Here is a 20995-nt window from a genome sequence, read left to right as displayed (position 1 = left end):
GTGATAGTAGGCTGATTTAGTAACTGTTTTAATGTGACTGTTGAAACTCAGGTCAGAGTCCATGACTACACCTAGATTTCTGGCTTTATCTGTTGTTTTGAACATTGCAGACTGAAGCTCAGCGCTAACTTTTATACGTTCTGCCTTGGCTCCAAAAACCATTACCTCAGTTTTATCTTTGTTTAATTGGAGAAAGTTCTGACACATCCAGTCATTGATTTGTTCAATGCACTTACTCAGTGTTTGAATTGGAGCATAGTCTCCTGGTGAAATTGTTACGTAGATTTGTGTGTCATCCGCATAGCTATGGTAACTTATTTTGTTGTTTTTCATTATCTGAGCCAGTGGTAGCATGTAGATGTTAAAGAGAAGAGGCCCCAAGATGGAGCCTTGAGGTACCCCACATGTCATATTTGTCAACTCAGATGTGTATTTACCTATAGAAATAAAGTTTTTTCTGTCCTTTAAGTAGGATTCAAACCAATTTAGAACTGTTGCCGAAAGTCCCACCCAGTTTTCTAGTCGGTCTAGTAATATGTTGTGGTCAACAGTGTCAAACGCAGCACTGAGATCTAAGATCTAAAGTAGTATTTTCTCCACAAAGCGTCCGCCTGGTGAAAAACATGACTAGACGACCTTCAGCCGGTTCTCATTAAAGCATCCACCTGAAAAAGGTGTTATTGAGCAATATTTTCTGACTTTCTTTCAAGACAATTTCTGAAGGACTTAAACATTCACCACTTCATATTGGAACATACAATATAAACCTTTATATTCAGATAACATACCTGCCTAATGTGCATATTCTTTTGTAGAATTCAGAGGTTATATACCAGTGTGTACATCTGCAGGATAGTTAAAGTAGGAAAAGCACTGTGCAACAGAAAATACATTTTAATATATATAATCTGTGAAGCTGAAGCAACTTCATATGTTGCAATAGATCGGTGCAGTGACGCTTCCTAAAACCCGGAAGTAAGCTGCGCATGGGTTCCTTCGGGTTCCCTCAACCAAAATGTAATGGCTCGAAATAAGGTCTGTGGTTGACAAACATTTAAGAGACGGATCACGTTTTGTTCAGTCGGATAATCTCCACATGTCTACCCTACTTTTATATTTTTCTAATCATAAATCGGTAAACTGCAAATTAGTTCAACAACTCTCCAGAAGCAAGACAGATAATAGAGATGCGCTGCTGGCTGAGCTATTACCTCTAACTAGACAGACTTTCCACTGTGGGCCTATTATTGTGTGTGTGTGTGTGTGAGTGTGAGTGTGTGTGTGTGTGTGTGTGTGTGTGTGTGTGTGTGTGTGTGTGTGTGTGTGTGTGTGTGTGTGTGTGTGTGTGTGTGTGTGTGTGTGTGTGTGTGTGTGTGTGTGTGTGTGTGTGTGTGTGAGAGTGAGTGCATAGGATAATAGTGTCTTCCACCCTCTTATCTCATGCAGCGAGCAGAAGAAAGGGATTGAGGGCCTCCGGTAATTAGAATGGAGAGCCTCTCCTTTCACTACGCAAATAATGATAGCCCTTCACCTGATGTAGAATATCACCCTGAATCTAAGCTCTCACACACACACACACACACGCACGCACACACGCACACATACACACACAGCTCACCTGCTCCAGTTTCCAGTGGAACTCGGCAGGTCTGAAAGTGTCGACCTGGGTGAAATCTCTTCTGAGCAGGAACACCAGGCGGCAGTTGTGGACGTACAGAGAGTAATGATGGCGGTTCATCTCTGCGAGGGCAAGATCACAAACATACATGGTCACACAGTTAAAGATTATTCATACAATGTTATGTATCAACAAGATTATGCATTCTACAGTATAAGCTGATGTTATGATTTTTGTAATGATTATTATTGATTTTGGGAGGATCCAAAAAAGGTCCTACAGCATCCCCGGTGTCTGTATGTAATGGCAATTAATGATTGGTCCCCCCCCCCCCCCCTGCTTTGACAATACACTGAATCAGCTTTAGATGGGATTAGTTGTGGATGTGAATCTGGTTCTCTTTTGAACACAATTCTTTCTCTACTTACTTTTCCTAAATGGAAATGAATGTTTGTTATTTTATAATCGTATAACTGCAGATAAAAACTATCAATTCCGCCTTCTGGTTGTACTGTATGCCTCCACAAGGTCAAGAGGCAGTGTACATCCATCGGTGTTCGAAATCATCACATCATCATATTATCGTATTAGACATACTGTACACATGTTTCAAAAAGCCTTACGGTATGTGTTTGTGAGGTCACAGTGACCTTTACTTTTGATCCCCAAATTCTAATCAGTTCATCCTTTAGTCCAAGTGGATAGTTATAGCATGCTGAAATATCGTGCTCACAAGACTGGGACAGACGGAAAAACCCCAAAACGTGTCCAAGCAATAATGTGAAAATGAAATATATTTTTGTTAAAGTGATAAAGTTAGGAGTGAACCGTCAAATTCAAAATGTCATAAGCATGTGAAAGAAAAGTGGACCATTGTCAATGTCTGAGGAAAGAAACTGCTCTGTAGTCTGGGGGCACGGTGTTTACATTTATTGTTTTACCATTTTACTTCATGTTGGGTTATAATTCAGTACAATCCTTTATTGTCTCTATAGCACATTTAACCTTTTCTAAAGTATGTCAGTATTAACAACTGAATACAAATATACCCTTTTTGGGTGAAATAATATTATTTATATATATTATAAAGCTGGGAGAATGTCATATCACTTTTGACCTTCTGGTAACAGTCAGTAATGACATCTTGCTATCATATAATGCTTTAATAAGAGTTATTTTGTCCTTATCTCCCACCTTAAATTCCCTAGAGTTAGGCCATCCAAATGATGGAATAAAATAGATGGGTGTTTTTCACACAGTATTGGTGATCTGGCGTTCACGCTGAGCCTTCTGGTACCGTTCACATCCTTAAGCCAAAAAGTTGCAAATGAAAAAAGGGTTTATAAGATTGTAGTGGTTCAACACGAACAGCTCTGCAGTTTTGCATTACAAGATCAGACTGCACATTTCGTAAGCTAATAAGCCATCTGTGAGACCATTGTGAGAGCGTGCAGTGTGCAGATGGCTTGCTTAATTACACAGTTAAGGCAGCTCAGTTCAGTTAGGCAGCCGGGAAAAAGTTTTAAGTTTCAAAGAGCATTTGCTATTGTGAGCGGAAGTCTGGGTTTAATTCTATTGTTATTTTCTTAAACAATGTTTTTTTATCATGTTTTGTTTAAAGTGTTATTCTAAAACTGAGTAAATTATAAATAAAATATTCCGGTATGTTAGACCTAATTAGTTTAAAGTCTTTCCAATTTAAGCAGAAGTGCTTCTCAAATATAGGACAATTAAACTATGGAGATGTGTTTTTTTAACAATGAGTATGTAGGAAATGTATTTCTTACCAGTCTTGTCAGAGTTACACAGCAGGGTTTCCTTCTCCGCTCTGAGGCCCGGACTGGGACCGTGCTTCATCCATGTTGCTATGGTGAACTGGTCTGTGAGGTTTTGGGGCACCACGTGGTCCGGGACATTAGCAGCCTGACGTCCCTCGAACCTGTAGATGAGATCGCTGTCCCGGCCGCTGTCAGTCAGCAGAGACGCTGTCCAGTTTGTGGCAGGGCTGGAGGCAGGAAGTAGGTCGGTGCTGCCTGACGCTGCTCCTGGAACAGCCAATCACAAGATACAACACTGTCATGGCGGCTACTGGAGCAACAACCTGGAGAAAAACTTCCTCTGCAAAACTATGGTTACTACAATACTATCTACATAAAACTTCGATTTGCTATAAAACTTCGATTTGCTAACCTAGCCCATAAGCTAAGATTGATGTGCCATGTACTGTTTATGCAATGATCATTGTTGACAACATGGTATGTTAACTCCGCCTTTGTGACCTGATAATTGCCAAATTTCACAGATGCTTTTAATAGTTTTTTAGAGAAGTTTAAATAATGATGAGGTGTAGGAAACAGTTTTTTCAAAAACAAATGAGTTCTAATTTCTCAAAAGGAATATTTCAAATTAGACTCCAGAAGTAGATATGGCAATGGAAATATGCAAATGAATACAGTGCAGAGGCTAAGATGTCAAGAGGTAATACAAATTGATTATTTTCATTATTATAATAACCTCTTTCTCCCTCATAACACTCAACTCTCAAATTGGATCACACTATTTAAACAAGGAATTTAATTAATCCTTTTTTCTTTTCCCTCTTCTTTTTTCTCTTTACTTACCACACAGTTTCTGCAGAGACTTCTCAGAGTATGTTTCCCGATCGCAGCCCTTCCCGATGTGATTGGTCTGGAGCTCTACCATCGCTTTTACTCCAGACAGGAGACCTCCGCACGTTTCCAAGTGCATCTTGGGAAACAGCTGCCTGCTTCCAGTCCCTGGCTCGTAGTCCACGCGCTTGTTCCAACCTTTAAGGGCCAACATTAGTGTTGTAGTTATTAGTTTAGTCATGTCAGTGGTGTCATTTGTTGCTATGACAGATATAATGACCTGGTAACACATTTGACTATTTGGCATTTAATTACAATTTTGTATGCTTTTAATTCTTAATAATTGCCTTCATTATTTGTGTCTTTATTTCTTGGCTGCATTAAAAATATTCTATTATTATTGCAATGCATATTAGATTTGTATACATAGGAACTTTGTGAATTTGTTTCTTTGAATGTGCTATAAAAAATATATATACTATTATTATGTGATTTATAGGTCTATGGCAAATGTACACACTTTGTTTCCTTACTGCACTAGCTTCTTTACGATATGACAGGCTACAAACATCTATATTAATTTATTTGTGTCATGAAACACTGTCCACTGTAGGAACCACATACGTCTTGTTGCTAAAATGGTTGTCTGTTCTTTTCTGTTCTGACTTTCTGTTTTACTGTAGGAGGTTTCAGAATGAGCATGTGGGTCTTGAAAGAAGGTCAGGCTACCACACAGGCTTGGAATATTCTCAGTAAATGTTTGCCCTGTGCCGAATCAAAAGAAGACTGGAAGGGCCGGTAACATGACAGAAAGAAGGTGCAGACCTGCGTGTAACTGTCAGTCCTGTTGCTCATGTGCTTAAGTGTTGGATAATTCATTACCCAAGTGTTAAATCTATCCCAGATGTACGAAAATCCTTGATTCTCAGTGTTGAAAGGGATTCACTAGCATAATGCACAGGAAAGTGTTTGTGCATGTCTGTGTTTATTTTAACACCTGGCAACTCTTTCCATGGATATAGAATATGATATCAAGTCTCCTGAGACAAAATGTGAAATGATCAGGTAAGCGTGGAGGAGTGAGAGCTGAGGAGGAGAAAACCATAATTAGCCTCTATTTATGCCGGGGAGCGACTGACCTTTTGCACACGCACAATAAATAAGGTTGTGTCCAAAAAGACTTGATATTTGAATGCATAATTGCATTATGTTTTATTCATTAATTCACGCTACCATGGGTTAATGGTTTTACGACAGGATTATGCAGTAAAGCCAATTTTCAGAGCCAAAATCCCAAAGAATCATGCAACATTGATAAGGGTGTTAGAGGGGTATGATAGCAAGGGCTCCTTTGTGATTCAAATGCTAAAAGAAGATTGCCCTGTTGTGCCAGCTGGATCTCAGAAAATATGTTTTCCCATTAAGCAAAATCTTGGAGAAACAGCTGGTACTTCCTCTTTTTCTAAAATATGTTCTGGTTTAGGCTTAGTTTCCCAAAATCAGTGGCCCCTCAGAGCTTTGCAGTGCATGCAGATTACATTTACATGAAGTTGAATGCCATTTCAGACAACTTTCTCAACACTATACTGACTCACTCTGCACCTCCACCCCTTGGAGGTGCACTGACATTTCCCTCAATGTGTGTGTGTCCCTAAAGCCTAAACAACTGGCATTCACGTCCTTTTCAGTAAGAGCACTCTTTGCACTAAAGGATGTTGTCTGTGACATTAGGTCTGCTTTAACTACATGATTCTATAAGCACACAGAGAAATATGAGGCATGTGAGTAGGCAAGTTTCTTTAGGATAGCTGGAAAATGTCTATTCAATCATTGTGAATAAGTATCTCATGGTAATGGGCAACACAGTATTTGGACCTTATATGTCGTTGCCGCAACAGTCTGATAAACTGTAAAACACAAAATGGATGCAACAGCTTAAGTGAATGTCATGTGAGACTGATATTCTACGTATTTTATACATCAAGTTCATTAATAAGGTCAAATCAATCACTTCAAAATATTTTGGCTATTATTATCGTATACAAATGTATCTCACTAATGCCACACCACGGTATTTTTTTTTTTTGTAGCAATACATAAAATTAAAGTGGCACAGCTACTTTGGAATTTCTCCACGTTAGATTAAATTTAGTAAAACAAGGGAAACCTAATAAATAAGAGATTCTTGTATCATCCTGGGTCAGGGAGCTTTATAATAATATAATGGGAATTAATGAAACTGTAAAGATAATAAAACCACAGACGGGGGTTTTAATAACCAACTGGGATCACTTAGAATACTTTTAAAATAACCATCAACTCATTCCTTCTTTATACGTTTATTTCTCTCTTTCCTCCCCCGAATTGTCTCCTTCTTCCTCCCTTTCTGTTATCTTTCCCTGTCTTCCTCTTTCTTTTCTGTGTGAGTTTGACTCCTGAGATGCTCTCAGTGCTGACAGGTGAAGCAGCGGGGGAGACTCGAATACCGAGCTTCTCGCATGTTAAAGGATGAAAAAAAGAACACTCCAGTCAACTTTCCCTCAACTGTCTTCTGATTTTCCTCGAGAGACGTTCAATCTAAAATGAGACAGAATTCCCTACAGAGAAAGGCTACTCTAAAAAGATATGCACCTTCTGCTTACATTTTGTTGGTTTTGCTATCATTTAAGAATATTTAACAAAAAATGAGGGTCCATTTTCTACCAGCAAACTGTCAAATACATCTCTATCAATTGTTACAAGGTTAATAAAGGCATTTTAAACGTGTTTCAGGGACTGTTTATTTATCTCTGACCTTGCCAACCAGGTTTGCAGACAGGCTTCACATCAATATGCACAGCCACATCCTCCTTTGCTCTCTTCTGACCGCAGTCAAAGGCCGTCACCATGATCTTGTAGCTCTTCTGCTTGTCATAGCTCAGCCGCTCTGTGTTTCTGATGTTACCTGAAGGACACCAAAACAAAGAATTATCATGATTATTTTTTGACAGAGGAACAGAAAGGCTTATTTGACAATATTAAGGTAAGAAACATTTGAAAAAAGGATCCTTGAAGGCGAAAACAGCACTTTAGACTTATTGAAATAAATAAAGGTTTGAAATGAAATGAAATGGAAGCCTTTTACCGACACCTCAAGGTCTACTAACCTTGTATTGTGTTAGGATATATAAGCCTTTTGTAACGGTCAATGTAAATTCCCAATGATGGATTCATCATCACCTGTCACCACGGTAACAGTGTGAGATGTAGAAGATGCTCCAGACCAACGTGCCTCGAGTACGGCTGCTAGACGAGGTTATAACTGAAGTTACTTTAGTCATAGAAAGCAACCTGCAGCTGGCTAACTTTACCTATAGTGTTTAATCTTACAGGTACTTAATTTAATGTATTAATTAATACAACTTAACATGATAAAGTGAATTTTTGAATACTGGTGGCAATTGTCATGATGATTGTTTATTGTTTTTATTTTGAACTAGATGCTACATTTTTAATTGTGGCCTTGTTTACAGACTGAAAACATATTTTCCACAACATAAATATATTATTAACCGATTCGTTTAAAGCTCTTATGGTTGGGTAATATTTTGCGTATCTATAATCAAAATTAAATTACTATTTTATTTTACTCTTATGAGCACAAAGATGTTTTATCAATTGTACTCAAAACTGCTTTTGTCATATATCTTTGAGAACAAATATTTCAAAAGTGATCATTAATTTGAGAAACAACAAACATATTTGATGAATTGATAAAGTTTTGATATTATTAAATCTGTGACGATCAGTATCCTTTTGAATATAAAAAGTTTGATCCCAGAACAGCAAACAATAAATATAACCTGACCAAAATAATGTTCAACTGATGATTAAACTTTTTTGATGATTTTTTATTTTATATGTGTGAAAGATACAGATGTTCCTCAAGATAAACAACAGGCTTAAAAATGATGGCATAATCTTATTTTCAAAGATGTTTCACATCATTCATTGCCATCACAGTCCGTCTCTGGCTCTATGAGGAAAACTGAAGCTATTTTTGTTGTTTGCATCTGGAGGCTTTGCTGTATGAAAAGCTGTCACTCTGATTGCTGTCGTGGAGGAGAGGAGAGCAGAAGAGCTGGAAAGAGAAAATAGATTGAGAGGCCAGAGGAGAGGAGGTGCAGAGAGTACAGCAGGAATCAGTGCAGGGCACAGCAGTACAGAAAGGAGAAGATATTTGAAGTGAAGAAAGGTGAGGAGGCCACAGTTCCCACCAACACCTCCCACAGTGACCATTTGATCCACAGCTGGGCTGAACAACAGTAACAGTTAAGGTAGTGGATATCCAACACATTACATTTTTTAACAACAAATAAGTAGAATTTTCTAAAGACAGTTTTATATCCTTAGGTAATTAACAGGCAACATAATCCACTCTGTTGAGCTATAGTGCACATTATGTATTTAGATGTTTCTTATTCTCCTGATAGTTGAAGAGGCAAACATTTTTCACAAGTTGTATTACTTAGCTTGTAAAAACTGTTGCAAAATGACCTATTTGGGTCTGGAGGGGGGATTTCTAAAGATTGTAAAATAAAGCTGATGAATACATTGCATGATCTACTTAACTTTTAGCCACATTTTATATTACGTTTAGAGGGAAACTGATATTCCTCAGATTTTCTTTGGTTTTTGACATTAGATCACAGCACACTTGAAGCCTGGTTTTCTTCAGTTTTTATGTTTTTCTAAACACTTTACAGACATTCTTTGTAATTCATCAATTTGTATTTCACTGCTTTGAGTTAAATTGACTTGAATCAGTGACTCATGCAGTACAGCCTATTATTTACTTTTATATTTGACCATTAACTTCCATTAAAGCACAACATTCCCTTGTCCAATAAGGTAATGCCCTCTGCCTTCCTATTTCTAATTCCAATTTCTATAAAGTTGTTCTTTTTATCCACAGTTTGCTACAATAGGTATCTGCACATTCACTAGTTTTGGCTTTGGTCAAACAAATCTATCTTTAGAGGAGACTTGTTCACATTCATGAGAGGTTCAGACGACTGAGATTATAGAGAAAAAACCAGGAAATAGATTTTTGCTTTTATCAAGACATAGCCCATGCTGTTTGTGTTTGTGTGAGGCAGGAGAAGCAAGGCTATTAGTGTAATTGAAATGTACAGCATGTCCAAGTAAGGTCCAAATGTGTTTTAACCCAAATGTAAAGTAAATGATCCCTAAAATAACAGCCTTCACCCTATTTTGTTTCAGTTGAGAAAGCAGCACCACAGGGCCCATTTGGTAGCTGCTGGAGTTGAAATTTAGATTTCTTTCTGAGTACTTTGAGGATTTCTCACCCATGTTGGCTTAAAAGCAGTAGTTCAAAAGTTCATTCTTAAGGATGACCTGCTGTACAACTCTGTGTGCGTGATACACAAATAATGGCTCTCCAATTTAATAAAAACTCCCAAACTAAAAAGCCTCCAGGCAGACAAAGTGAATCTCACTGAGCTTTCCCTCTCCTTTAGACCCCATTTACACGGGAGCGCAAACGCAAACGGACCAAATTCGTTATCAAAAAAGTATTCCGTTCACACGCATTCGGCTCATTTAACGTGTCCGTTCACACGAGACCACTGGAAACGCTGTAGTACATACGCCGGGCCTGTAAGTGGCGCTGTACTTCCGCACGAGACCGCTCGTAAGCGCTGGAGACGCTGTAGTACATATGCCGGGCCTGTAAGTGGCGCTGTACAAAATACACCAAAAGCAGCTAAGAAGACCCCCAAGCATGGTTGCCATGGTTGCCCTTCTGTTTATGCCCCGCGGTAGATTTAGCAACATGTAGTTCATGCAATTCTCCATGTCCACTTGTTGCTGATGGTTGTGGTAGAGGAGCTGTAGATTTTGCACTAACATCTGTAGCATGGTCGAGCTGTAGATTTTACACTAACATCTGTGGCATGGTCAGTAGCAGTAGCACTAGCAGTAGCTACTGACAGTAGCTACTGACCATGCTACAGCAGTGAGTAGCAGAAGTGGGGCTATGGCTTCATCGTTATCAGGAAATGATCGTATAGGGCGTACACACTGAGCCGTTTGGCCCCCCAGAGCGTTCCGTTATCCACCTTGGGACCCGTTATCGTTTGCGGGGTCCGTTTCCGCGGTTCCGTTACGGCCTCGTGTGAACGAACGGGCTATACGCGAGAGAAAAGTAGCAGATACAACCCGTTTCGTTCTCGTGTAAACACCGCCTTAGACACACACTTCACACCTAATCACATCAGCATTTATGACGACAGTCCAGTCTCTCATTCTACCATGCCAGATTTAAACACACACACACACACACACACTTACCATTGCGGTCGATAGCAAATGGCGTTCCTGCAGTGACAATCTCATAGATGCAGATCTGGCTGTACTGTGGTGAACAGTCTTGGTCCCAAGCTTCCACCTGCAACATAAAAATAATTGCTTTCTTCCCAGTCCTTAATCAACACCAAGAAGACTGTGAACCATCACAACATCCTACGTTTTTGAACAAATCATTTTTTGTGGCATTGAGAGAGGCCACCAAGCGGTCCCTATATGCTTATGTTGGTTTTCCCTTTACCTGTAGTGTGTTATTTGTGTTTTTGTGCATGTAAATCTTCTGCAAAGGCTAAAATCCCAAAGTTCAATCCATTCCCAGCCCCCCCCCCCCCCCCCCCCACCCCTGCCTGAAACGCCTCGATTGTTACTTCTGTGACATGACATCACCATGTCACAGTCGCTCTTATATTGGCTAGCGCTCCAACACATTGTACGGGATAGGTTAAGGGGCGGGGACATCTTTAAGCGGTTGACCAATCACAACAGAGCCGGCCAGCTAACCAATCAGAGCAGAATGGGCTCTGGTTTCAGACAGAGGGTGAAAAGAGGAGCTGCAGCACAGGCAGTATGAGAAAAATAAAGAAGCCTTTTAACATTAAAGCATGTAAACATGTCACAGTAGAGGTACAAAATACAAATATGAAACCTGAAAATGAGCATAAAATGTCCTCTTTAAACCTTCTGAACCTACACAATTATTTGCATAAAACAATGAATCAAAAAACAAAAACAAAGTAATGATACCTTTAAAACATGATATCTAAATACCTGCAAAATGCTGTCGTAGATTTTGCCCTCTGTAACAGATGCCTTGTAAAGTGGCTCCCGAAACACAGGGCTGAACTCATTGACGTCATCCACCTGGATGTGAACCACCGCCCTGAGAGGAGAGGAGGGAAGGGTGTGAAGAAAGTGCAGAGGAAATGATTGATGGATTAAAGGAAAAAGAAGGATGCAGGGAAAGAAGAGATGGATGGAGGGAGGGAGAGAGGAGACAGGGAAAAATCTCTCTAAGTCATTAGAGTTGAAGACAATTAATAAGGACCTAAAGGTACTGTTTATCTTGAGAACAGTGGTTAGTTGAAGGCGGAGCAATGTGAGAGGAAAACAGTTCCTATGTTTGTAGGGAAAATAGATTTATTCCTGAAAATCAGGATTTGGAAGAGTTACCTCTTGATTATCGGTATTTCTTTGTGAAATGGGTTCAAATTATCATCATGTCAATCAAACCTTTATTTAACAGGCATGTTAACGGAAAAAAAGTCGGGTTGTTATTGAAGGTTCCTTCTAACTTCTTCCTTCACTTTCTTTTTAAGAAGCACATAAAAACACACTCTCATTTGCAGGTTGTAAACTTTAAACTCTAATAACATTTGTGCACTAAAGATTATAAGATGAAGCAATAATTTAGATCATATCATGAAATTCTCCTCCCCGGTGACCTTCTCTGACAACAACTCACGGTGTATCTGGAGAATCACATCTGGCTAATTAATGACATTAGCTTAATGAGGCCTATTTAGAATGTCATGCCGTGATAATGTCACATTCACACACACTCACACACACACACACGTTCACTGTGTGTCATCCATCATCCACTGGTGAAATTCATCACAGATTCCTGAGCGGATAACTCTTCCCTCTCTCCCCTTCCTCCTAGTACATGGAGAAGCTTATTTTCCAGCTCTTTGTGTCTGACTGAAAGTCTACAGGGTTGGATTTGCTGCTGTCTATGCCCCATTCTACCTGTCCGTCAATCTCACAAGGAACTGCCACACACACATACTGTATGGATACACATAATATTTATCGGTCATTCGGGGGACATATCCTGAGAGCAGAGCTGTACGTTTCAGCTGTCACTGCTGCCGTGCTCAGAGATCTTGAAAATATATACCAGAAAAGAAAGAACAGAATGTAGAAAAAGTAAAGACATATCCATTGAAAGGTGTTGTTCTTCATTACCTTTAGCTGTGAATGCACAATATATACATTTAAGGGAAGGCTATGGAATGTATTTTCTCTATCTCAAGACACCAAGACAAGTCTGAAGTGCTACAGCAGGACTAGGTTACAAGAAAAAACAAAAAGAGATTCTGGAAAGAAAATAATGCACACTCCAACTCAGACCCATCATGCACGGGACTATAAAACCACAGGTGGGCGGTTCACTTCTGGCCTCTGCAGTTGTGTCAAAAAGTTCAGATCCATTTGAGTCATGCAAAAAACTTGAGCGAGAATCACATTACATATTTGTAAGTTTGATTTCAGTCATTAAAATAGTCATTTGTATTAATTGGGTAGGAAATATAATCAGTATAATGTAGTTAAATGTGTGTCCTGTTTTGTCATTCTTATGTAAGCTTTCAATAAACAATGTCAGAAAGAGGTTTTTTGCATCATTCATTTTTAGGGTAGTATTTCCTAGTGATGTTATAAATGTTCTTGCTGTTTGTGATGGTGAGACTTAACATATTAAAGTTTTCTCTGTTTTTCATGTTCAAGACTTTTTTGAGGCATATGACTCATTTGTGCAGCTGCCTTTGTTACTCTGATGTTCATATTTGTTTGTCAGTCATGTGTCTTTGTCCGCCCACTTTAAATCGATTTACATTGACAGCCAAACAAGCAAATCATGGGAAGATAAATAATAATAAGCAGTATGACAGATTTGATACAGCGTCTAACAATTACCATTTTCATAGCCGAGTTATACAGCAGCATTAAAAAAGCTTCAGAGATGTAAACATGTCAGATAGTCGGGGGTTGCTGGAGTCACAAATGATGTTAAGTGAGTTGTTTAACTGTTATAAAAGATTGAAATATGTCACAATTGTAAACCCACTAATAAATTGTCAGAATTTACTGTCAGTGTTATCTTTTCAAGGGAAGGTCCCACGTCTGGGCAGAAAAACACGCAAGAAACATGTTAGACTAAAAAGTGCCTTAATGACAGCTGAAACAAATACCCCCGCATCACATGGACAGATATTCGTCGACTCACTTGTGGGATTTCTTCCAGTCGGCTCCGCTGGGCCCCGCCCCGCAGTCGTAGGCCTGGATGATGAAGGTGTACTCTTTCTGGCTCTCACAGTCCACCGGGCTGCTGGCCCGCAGGACTCCCTCTCCTGATGTGCGATTCAACACCACGGCCTCGAAGGGAGCATCCTGACCGTAAATCTTAAAGGAGCAAATCTCCCCTAAAAAGACAAGGAAATATCCACATGAAATGGTGTGTTCTTTTACAGGACATTTACACAATAAAAGAAATCAACACAGCTATTGCAGTATTTAAAACAGTATCTCCATGAATTCAACATTTCTGAAGGATTTATTTATTTATTTTGGCAGAGGATAGTAGTTTGTGTATCAGTTGAACATATTAAATATCCCTTGTCTTTATCCGAGAGAAAACAAACCACGAATGTAACAGGCTCCAACAAGCCTGTTCGCCAACAGAGGCTGAAATGTAACTCAGCATGAGGCATATGAATGACAGACGTTGAGGATGATAAATATAGAGGCATTAGGCACGACAACTACAATAACTTGTTACGGGTGTACGCAGCGCGAAAAAATAAATAAAGATAAGGAGAATATGGATAAGAGAAAGAAAACAGAGCCAATGTTGTACATCATAGCTGTGGTGATAAGATATAGGAGATTGTGTGTGTTTCTGATTATTGCTGATAGAATACATGTTTAAACAAAATGTTACTGTGTTTAAACCCTTGTATTTGTATGGATTTTGATTGGCTGCCATTGTTTCTGTTGCTCTGAAAGGGAACCCAACATTATCTTTCACGACTGTTGTAGTAAAACTATTTTATAGTGACAAAAGTAGATATATATGTAGTTATCTTCATAGTAATTAGTCAGTGTAGGCAGCCCTTTATGAGCATAAGAAAAGAAAAGAATAGAAGCATCTCCAATTGCTGGACTCTCTTCATTCACAGATTTTTCATTCATCACATTGCTGGTAAAAGTTTTTTTTTTATTTTGCTTTGTTTGTTCCACCCTTTATCGTACCCTGTAATTGTGTCAAACACAGCAGTAGCTACAAGATAATTGAGGCTGAATCAAATAGGGGTAGTGAAGTACAAAGTAACAATACACACTTTTGCTTGACAGCACAGCTATCACTCCACATTTCAGTCCAAGTGTTATTTCTGGACACAGTGATATTTGTCAGCATGAGTTGGTAATCAAAAAACACATATAACGCTCCTGAGGTGCAGTGAGGAGAAAGATAATTGCTCATGTATGTCAAACTGTGCTAGCTCAACAACAGAGGACATTTGTTGTGTCTCAGCATTGTGTTTTTCTTACGTGTGTGTGTTTCTGTGTGTAGATTTGTGTGAGTTTTGAATCATCCGTGGGGTTTATCCCCTACACAAGTGTTTGTTTCAGGGATTTGGGAAATCTCCTTGCACAGGGAACAAAAGGCTGCAGCGCTCTGACCCTGTGCTGGCTGATATCTCTGCGCACAAAGTGGGACACAGCGGGAACAAAAAGCTTCCGAGCTCTGGGAATTTTGCTTGCATGCTCAAACCCACAGACCACAACAAAGACAAAGTTCCCTCTCGCCATTGGCTTCTTTCCGTCTATCCCCCCTCATCTTCATATCCCACTGCCATGCACACACTTCTATTTTCCCTCTCTCTTCCTTTAAACCTGATTCAACTCAAAATAATTGAAATAATGATGCCTCCAAGCCCAGTGGGCTCCAATGTTTGATCCCCAACCAATGTTAATGATGCCAGGCACTTATATGTTCCCCCTTTACGGTGTTGAAGATGAAAAGGTACCTAATGTGTGATGTGTACTGTATGGAAAAGCAATAATAAACCTTGAAGGTGGTATGGAAAAAAGTCTGCAAATACAAACAAACTGAGCAAATATTGTCCAAGATGGGACCCAAGAGAGATAAATGTGCAGTGATTATAACATACTGCTGCATCCCTTATACATAACCCTCTTGGTGGTTAGGGGAGGGAAAGGTTCATACCCTTAACAGTTTGGGGCAGCTTGAGAATCCATTTTCAGCTCCATGTTGTGGCAAATTCATTTTACGCTGGATTACATTTTACAAGAGAACGTAAGAGTCATGGAGTAGAAGAAAGATGGAGAGAGCACAAGTAAAGGAGGGAGAGATGAGGTGGAATGTGATGTGCCAATGTATATGTAAATGGTAATGACACCGATTTCAGACGGATTCCTACTGTGTCAGCAAATGTGTACACACACACACACACACACACACACACACACACACACACACACACACACACACACACACACACACACACACACACACACACACACACACACACACACACACACACACACACACACACACACACACACACACACACACACACACACACACACACACCACACACACACACACACACACACACACACACACACACACACACACACACACACACACACACACACACACACACACACACACACACACACACACACACACACACACACACACACACACACACACACACACACACACACACACACACACATTTTGCTCCTCAGCAGCCCCAACCAGAGGGAATGCTATAATTTGTGGTGTATGGACAGAGTGAAGCCTAATCTTTTGGCCTTATACATCATGAGGGAAAGGGGTCGCTTTCTAGAGTAAACATCATAGATTTTTGCTCCTGGGCCCCGTGCCATGGCACATTGAGAGTGAGGTGGAAGAGTCAGCAAAAAATTATTTGATAACATTCATCTGAAATACTCCACAGAAAGCTTGAGCGGCATAACCTGCATCGAAGGGAACATGTATTTCACGGGATGTTAAATTGCATATATAATGGGAAAGGACATGATGAATAAAGTTAATGAGAAAATGAAGCCCCACAAAATAACACGTTGTCACAAGGAGCCGAAACAAATGTGTCCATTCCTACCGTAAGTAACAGCAGTTGACAGAGCATTTAATTTCTACAAGTTATTCTTTCATATTTGTTAGATTTAACAGTTGCTTACGCATCATTTTTGAAATCCATGGCTTCTTTTTGAAGGGTAGAAAAATTACTGAATCAGATTTACATATTTCCCTAAAATATATTTGATCTGACTCCATATACTTTCATTTGTATAACTTGGTTGTTGAAATGTCTGTCTTACTTTATGTTTGTGTTCCTGTTTGTATTGATTAAAGCAAAAATCAATGATGATACTAGTGTACCACTTATTGGACATTTTTCAGTTTTCAACTGCAGTATGAGTAATTTCACAATCAGTACCGAAATGTAATGTACCGGTGTTCAAAACACAATGAATGTAATTGAAGATAGCAGTCTGGCAGCAGCATATTGTTCCAAGATGTGGATGGCATGCTGTGAAAATGACTAAACCATTACAGTAATCTGAACAAGGTGTGACAAAGGCCTGAAAAACTTCAAATTAGAGGGTTGATTTGAGCAGCACAATGCAAAAGAAAGCCAACACTATAACTACTACACCAACATGCTCATTAGCACAACTCAGTATACAGAAAAAAAAAGACTAACTGGGGTCAGGAACTGTGGGTAAAACTGCTGTATTCAACGGAGATTGTGGGCTATTCACCCACTGATGCTTAAAGTCCTTTGGGTTAAAGAAGAGGTACAATTTTGTATCATCAGCATGAAAATTAAAGAATATGTCAGGCTGTCCAATAATGTGACTCAAGGAAATATGAGCGGAGACAAATTAGAGGCGAGGAATAAAGTGTTGAATTTATATCTGAAGCGACAAGTTAATACTTCACCAATTAGGGCGGAAGTGTCTGTCTTCTCTAGATTTGAAAAGCTAACGATGTGACACATCACCTTGCGTCGTGATTTTGAATCTGTGACCTGCACTGCAACATTTAAGGAGTCACTTCCAAAGTACTGAAAGCCTCCAGTGAGCCCTCTTTCTGGGTGAAGCCTCGACAGAGAGGGAGTAAATTCAATCATGTTAATTCCTCGTCTTAATCAAATGCTGTTGTGACTCCATCTGTTGTGTCTGTGCCCGTTTGTCTGTCTCTGTGTGGAGCATTAGACAGACATAAAAGCTTCAGTTTCAAGATTTCACTGTGTGTGTGTGTGTGTGTGTGTGTGTGTGTGTGTGTGTGTGTGTGTGTGTGTGTGTGTGTGTGTGTGTGTGTGTGTGTGTGTGTGTGTGTGTGTGTGTGTGTGTGTGTGTGTGTGTAGAGCTTCACGACCTTGATTAAAGTCCTGAGCAGAGTATCAGGCGGTTTTAAGCCCTGATTCCTTCACTCTTGTGCCTTCTGTTGTAAACCCCCGCTCACCCCTGCTCTAGTTTAATTGTCACCGGATTACACTTCATCTGACCCACAGATACACCCTACTGTAACTACCCGCGCAACACATGCACACAATACAGCATGTGTTCACACACACACACACGTACAGTACTGTACATTCTGCGCACAGATAACACACACTGTAAATAGAAATGAGAATTATTCTGAGGGTAAAGGGATGCAGTACAGTGCAACTTTGCTCTGTTTGTCTATACTAGAAGTAAAAATGTACAACTCTTTATGCAACATCCTCTTCTTTCCAGTAGTATTACGAAAATATTCACAGTTTTTGTTTAAATAGCTTAAAAATATATTCAAAGATGTGCGGTCTAAAATGTCACCAGATCCTTGGTGAGGTTGGGGCGTTTCATTGTAGACATAAGAGATTTCCACCAGACGCACCTTTACTCTAAAGATTCCCGCGGCATATGGAGCACATGGCTGTGTCTGACTGAGCAAACAAGGGGACGTGTTATAAGTCTGCTCCGGCTCCAGGGCTTCAATCACTCCAGCTGTCGCCCGGAAGAAAGACCATTTACACTGTAGAACTTCTTAGAACTTCTCAAAGCTTCAAAACACCCCCACTAAATATGTTGACAAACTCACGCCTCAAACTGTGATTTAATGAACATTATGTTTGGGCTCCTGCTGTTCAAAGAACACAGAGTAAGCAGTTAAGGTACCTGTACAGTCTAATCCAGGTCAATGCAAACTTTACATACTGAGACAGAATATTAAAAACACATCTCTGTATCCAACAACACAACACATGCCTTAATCACACATAGGGTACAGGGTTATTATGGTATTGGGTTGCTTTATGTTGAACCTAATTAAATCTAACTGAAATCACATATAATGTCTCCTGTTGAAAACAATGTGTATCTAAAGTGCATAATATAAAATATATATTCTATTATCATCTTACTCTAAAAGGCACAGGAATAAAGTATTTATCCAGTGATCATGTTCTTTAGCTTTTCTCTATTCAGCAAGTTTTCATATAGGTCATGGCTGATTTCTTGCCTCTATCATTATAATAATTCTGTAAAAATGAATTACATACTTACATTTCTAGTTTGTTTGAGGTGATGTATATGTTTTAGCCCCAGCCTTTTTATCAAATATCTTGACCAAATCCTTACCAGTTGTTTAAAGGGTGGGAAAGCAACCACGGTGAGGTAATCATTATTGCAAACATTTAAAAAAGCATAAATGGCGGAAATGTCTTACCTAATATTCAGTTATTTTGGTCAACATATATTTATAAAATGACTTATAGGCTTTTATCACCGAGGCCATTATGTGATCGGTTGGAGACTCCATCATGTTCCTCATCTTCCCCAAAGGCTCTCTTCACTTTCTCCATAGCAGTCAATCCTTCCTTTCACAGCCCCGAGGTGCTGTCTACCCGCAAGGCTTGGTTTCAATTTAGACATCATTTTAAGTTTAGCCTCCATTTTATTGCCTGCACCTATTTCCCGCAGCTCAGCTTTCTGAGCTTTAAGAGACCTCCACAAAGATGGCACTTTTTAAAACTTTTTTAGAATTATCATTTTAATTAGCTTGTGTCATACTGTACATTTTTAAGTTAGACGCTCTTTTTAATGCTATCCTTCTCTCCCGACTAAACAGAAGAAGGATGACCCTATGACACGAAAAGTTGTATCAGAAATCACTCATATCCAAGATATAACTCGTGGATTTGAAAAGTCATTCTGGTGCCAAAAGTAGAAAAGCTTAGAAGCAGGACCTGGCGAGATGTTACAGATCAGTGGTGGGATACAGCTGTGTACAGATTTTGATCCAGCAGACCATGTGCAAAATACATTTGAATGTGTTAGACAGATTACATTTTTCAAAGATCTTGAAACCTTTTTAAATCTTCTAGCCCAAGGTGACATATGCAATGCTTCTTCTTTTAACTTATTGTCTTGGGTGTCAGACTACATACATTTTGGATTTATTCTTTTACAATTTTGATAAAGATCCTCGGAATGGATGTTGACTTTTGTCTTTTTATGGCGAAACGTCGGGTCTCTGGTAATTCTTCCCAATTTACTTCTTCACAATCAGACATATGATCATCTTTCCCTTTTCCAATTTTACATTTACGAATATATCCTAATTCTTTCAGCATTGAGGTGTGCTTTGATGGTTTTGTTGGCAAATATGTCAGATTGTATGCTGATGAACTAACTTAATGCATTGAGTGTGATATGTGATTTCTGTTTTGTATTTGAATAGTAATAATTCAAAAGTATAATCAAAACTGAAGTATTATATATGACTTTCAGTTTTAAGGTGAAAGTGTATATGCACAAAAAGTGTGGTAAGAATCTATGATAAATTGGTTCTTAACCTAGAGTCATTTAAAAATGTTAAAAATAATGAATTAGATTGGCTGAAAGAAGTTCTTCCTCTACTTTTGAATGTCTGTATTTGTAATTGAAGTTGGAAGAGGAGGAGGAGGTTGAAAGCACATGAGAGTTCATGGCCTTTAACTAAGCCGTCTCCTATTTGCTTTAATAGGATTTGCTCTGTCTCAAGGTTGATGAGGACACAGAGCGTTGGGCATGTCACTGGAGGATAAGTTGTCAATGTCAGTAATGCTTCTGCAGATTTGTCACTTGATGACATGTGTCTTTTTAAATCTACTCTCAAAGTTTTCCTCGGCTACTTTCACACTAAAGTAACTTGAGAAAAGAAGATGGACATTACAAGATGCAAAGTTATTTCTTATGATATCATGACATTTTGAAAATAATTAGAAAATATCCATATGTCTATAGTACATAACATAACCTGTGTAAAGTTCTGCATATGCACCCACATAGTCTCCCACAAACAAAAGTACCAACACAATCCATATGGAATTGATTCAAAGCACCTCTTAACACATACTGTACACCTACACACAATATAAAGTACGTCCTACAGTATAGCCAGCATTCAAATCATTCCTCAGATTTGAGCTGCAACAGGAAATAACTCATGAATTGTCCCGTGACTAATGCCGTCAAAAACACCAGCATCTACATTCCCACCTCCTCCCCCTCCAGAGGGAAAAGTGTTGCTGTA

General features: G+C 39.2%; 1 protein-coding gene across 1 annotated transcript in view; it reads right to left on the bottom strand.

Moving 5' to 3' along the window:
• clstn2 (calsyntenin 2) overlaps positions 1 to 20995 on the bottom strand; it is a 133647-nt gene that overhangs the window by 34154 nt on the left and 78498 nt on the right. Inside the window, exons 3-9 of the mRNA XM_034137407.1 lie at positions 13601 to 13796; positions 11362 to 11473; positions 10579 to 10675; positions 7022 to 7171; positions 4240 to 4425; positions 3406 to 3663; positions 1619 to 1740 (exon numbers count right to left, since the gene is read on the bottom strand). Coding sequence (XP_033993298.1) covers positions 1619 to 1740; positions 3406 to 3663; positions 4240 to 4425; positions 7022 to 7171; positions 10579 to 10675; positions 11362 to 11473; positions 13601 to 13796 — 1121 coding nt within the window. The remainder of the gene's footprint in view (positions 1 to 1618; positions 1741 to 3405; positions 3664 to 4239; positions 4426 to 7021; positions 7172 to 10578; positions 10676 to 11361; positions 11474 to 13600; positions 13797 to 20995) is intronic.

This window comes from Trematomus bernacchii, unplaced genomic scaffold, assembly GCF_902827165.1.
Source record: "Trematomus bernacchii unplaced genomic scaffold, fTreBer1.1, whole genome shotgun sequence".
In the NCBI taxonomy this organism is placed as follows: Eukaryota; Metazoa; Chordata; class Actinopteri; order Perciformes; family Nototheniidae; genus Trematomus; species Trematomus bernacchii.
Note: the sequence above shows the minus strand (reverse complement) of the source record. Positions and strands in the feature narration are given on the sequence as shown.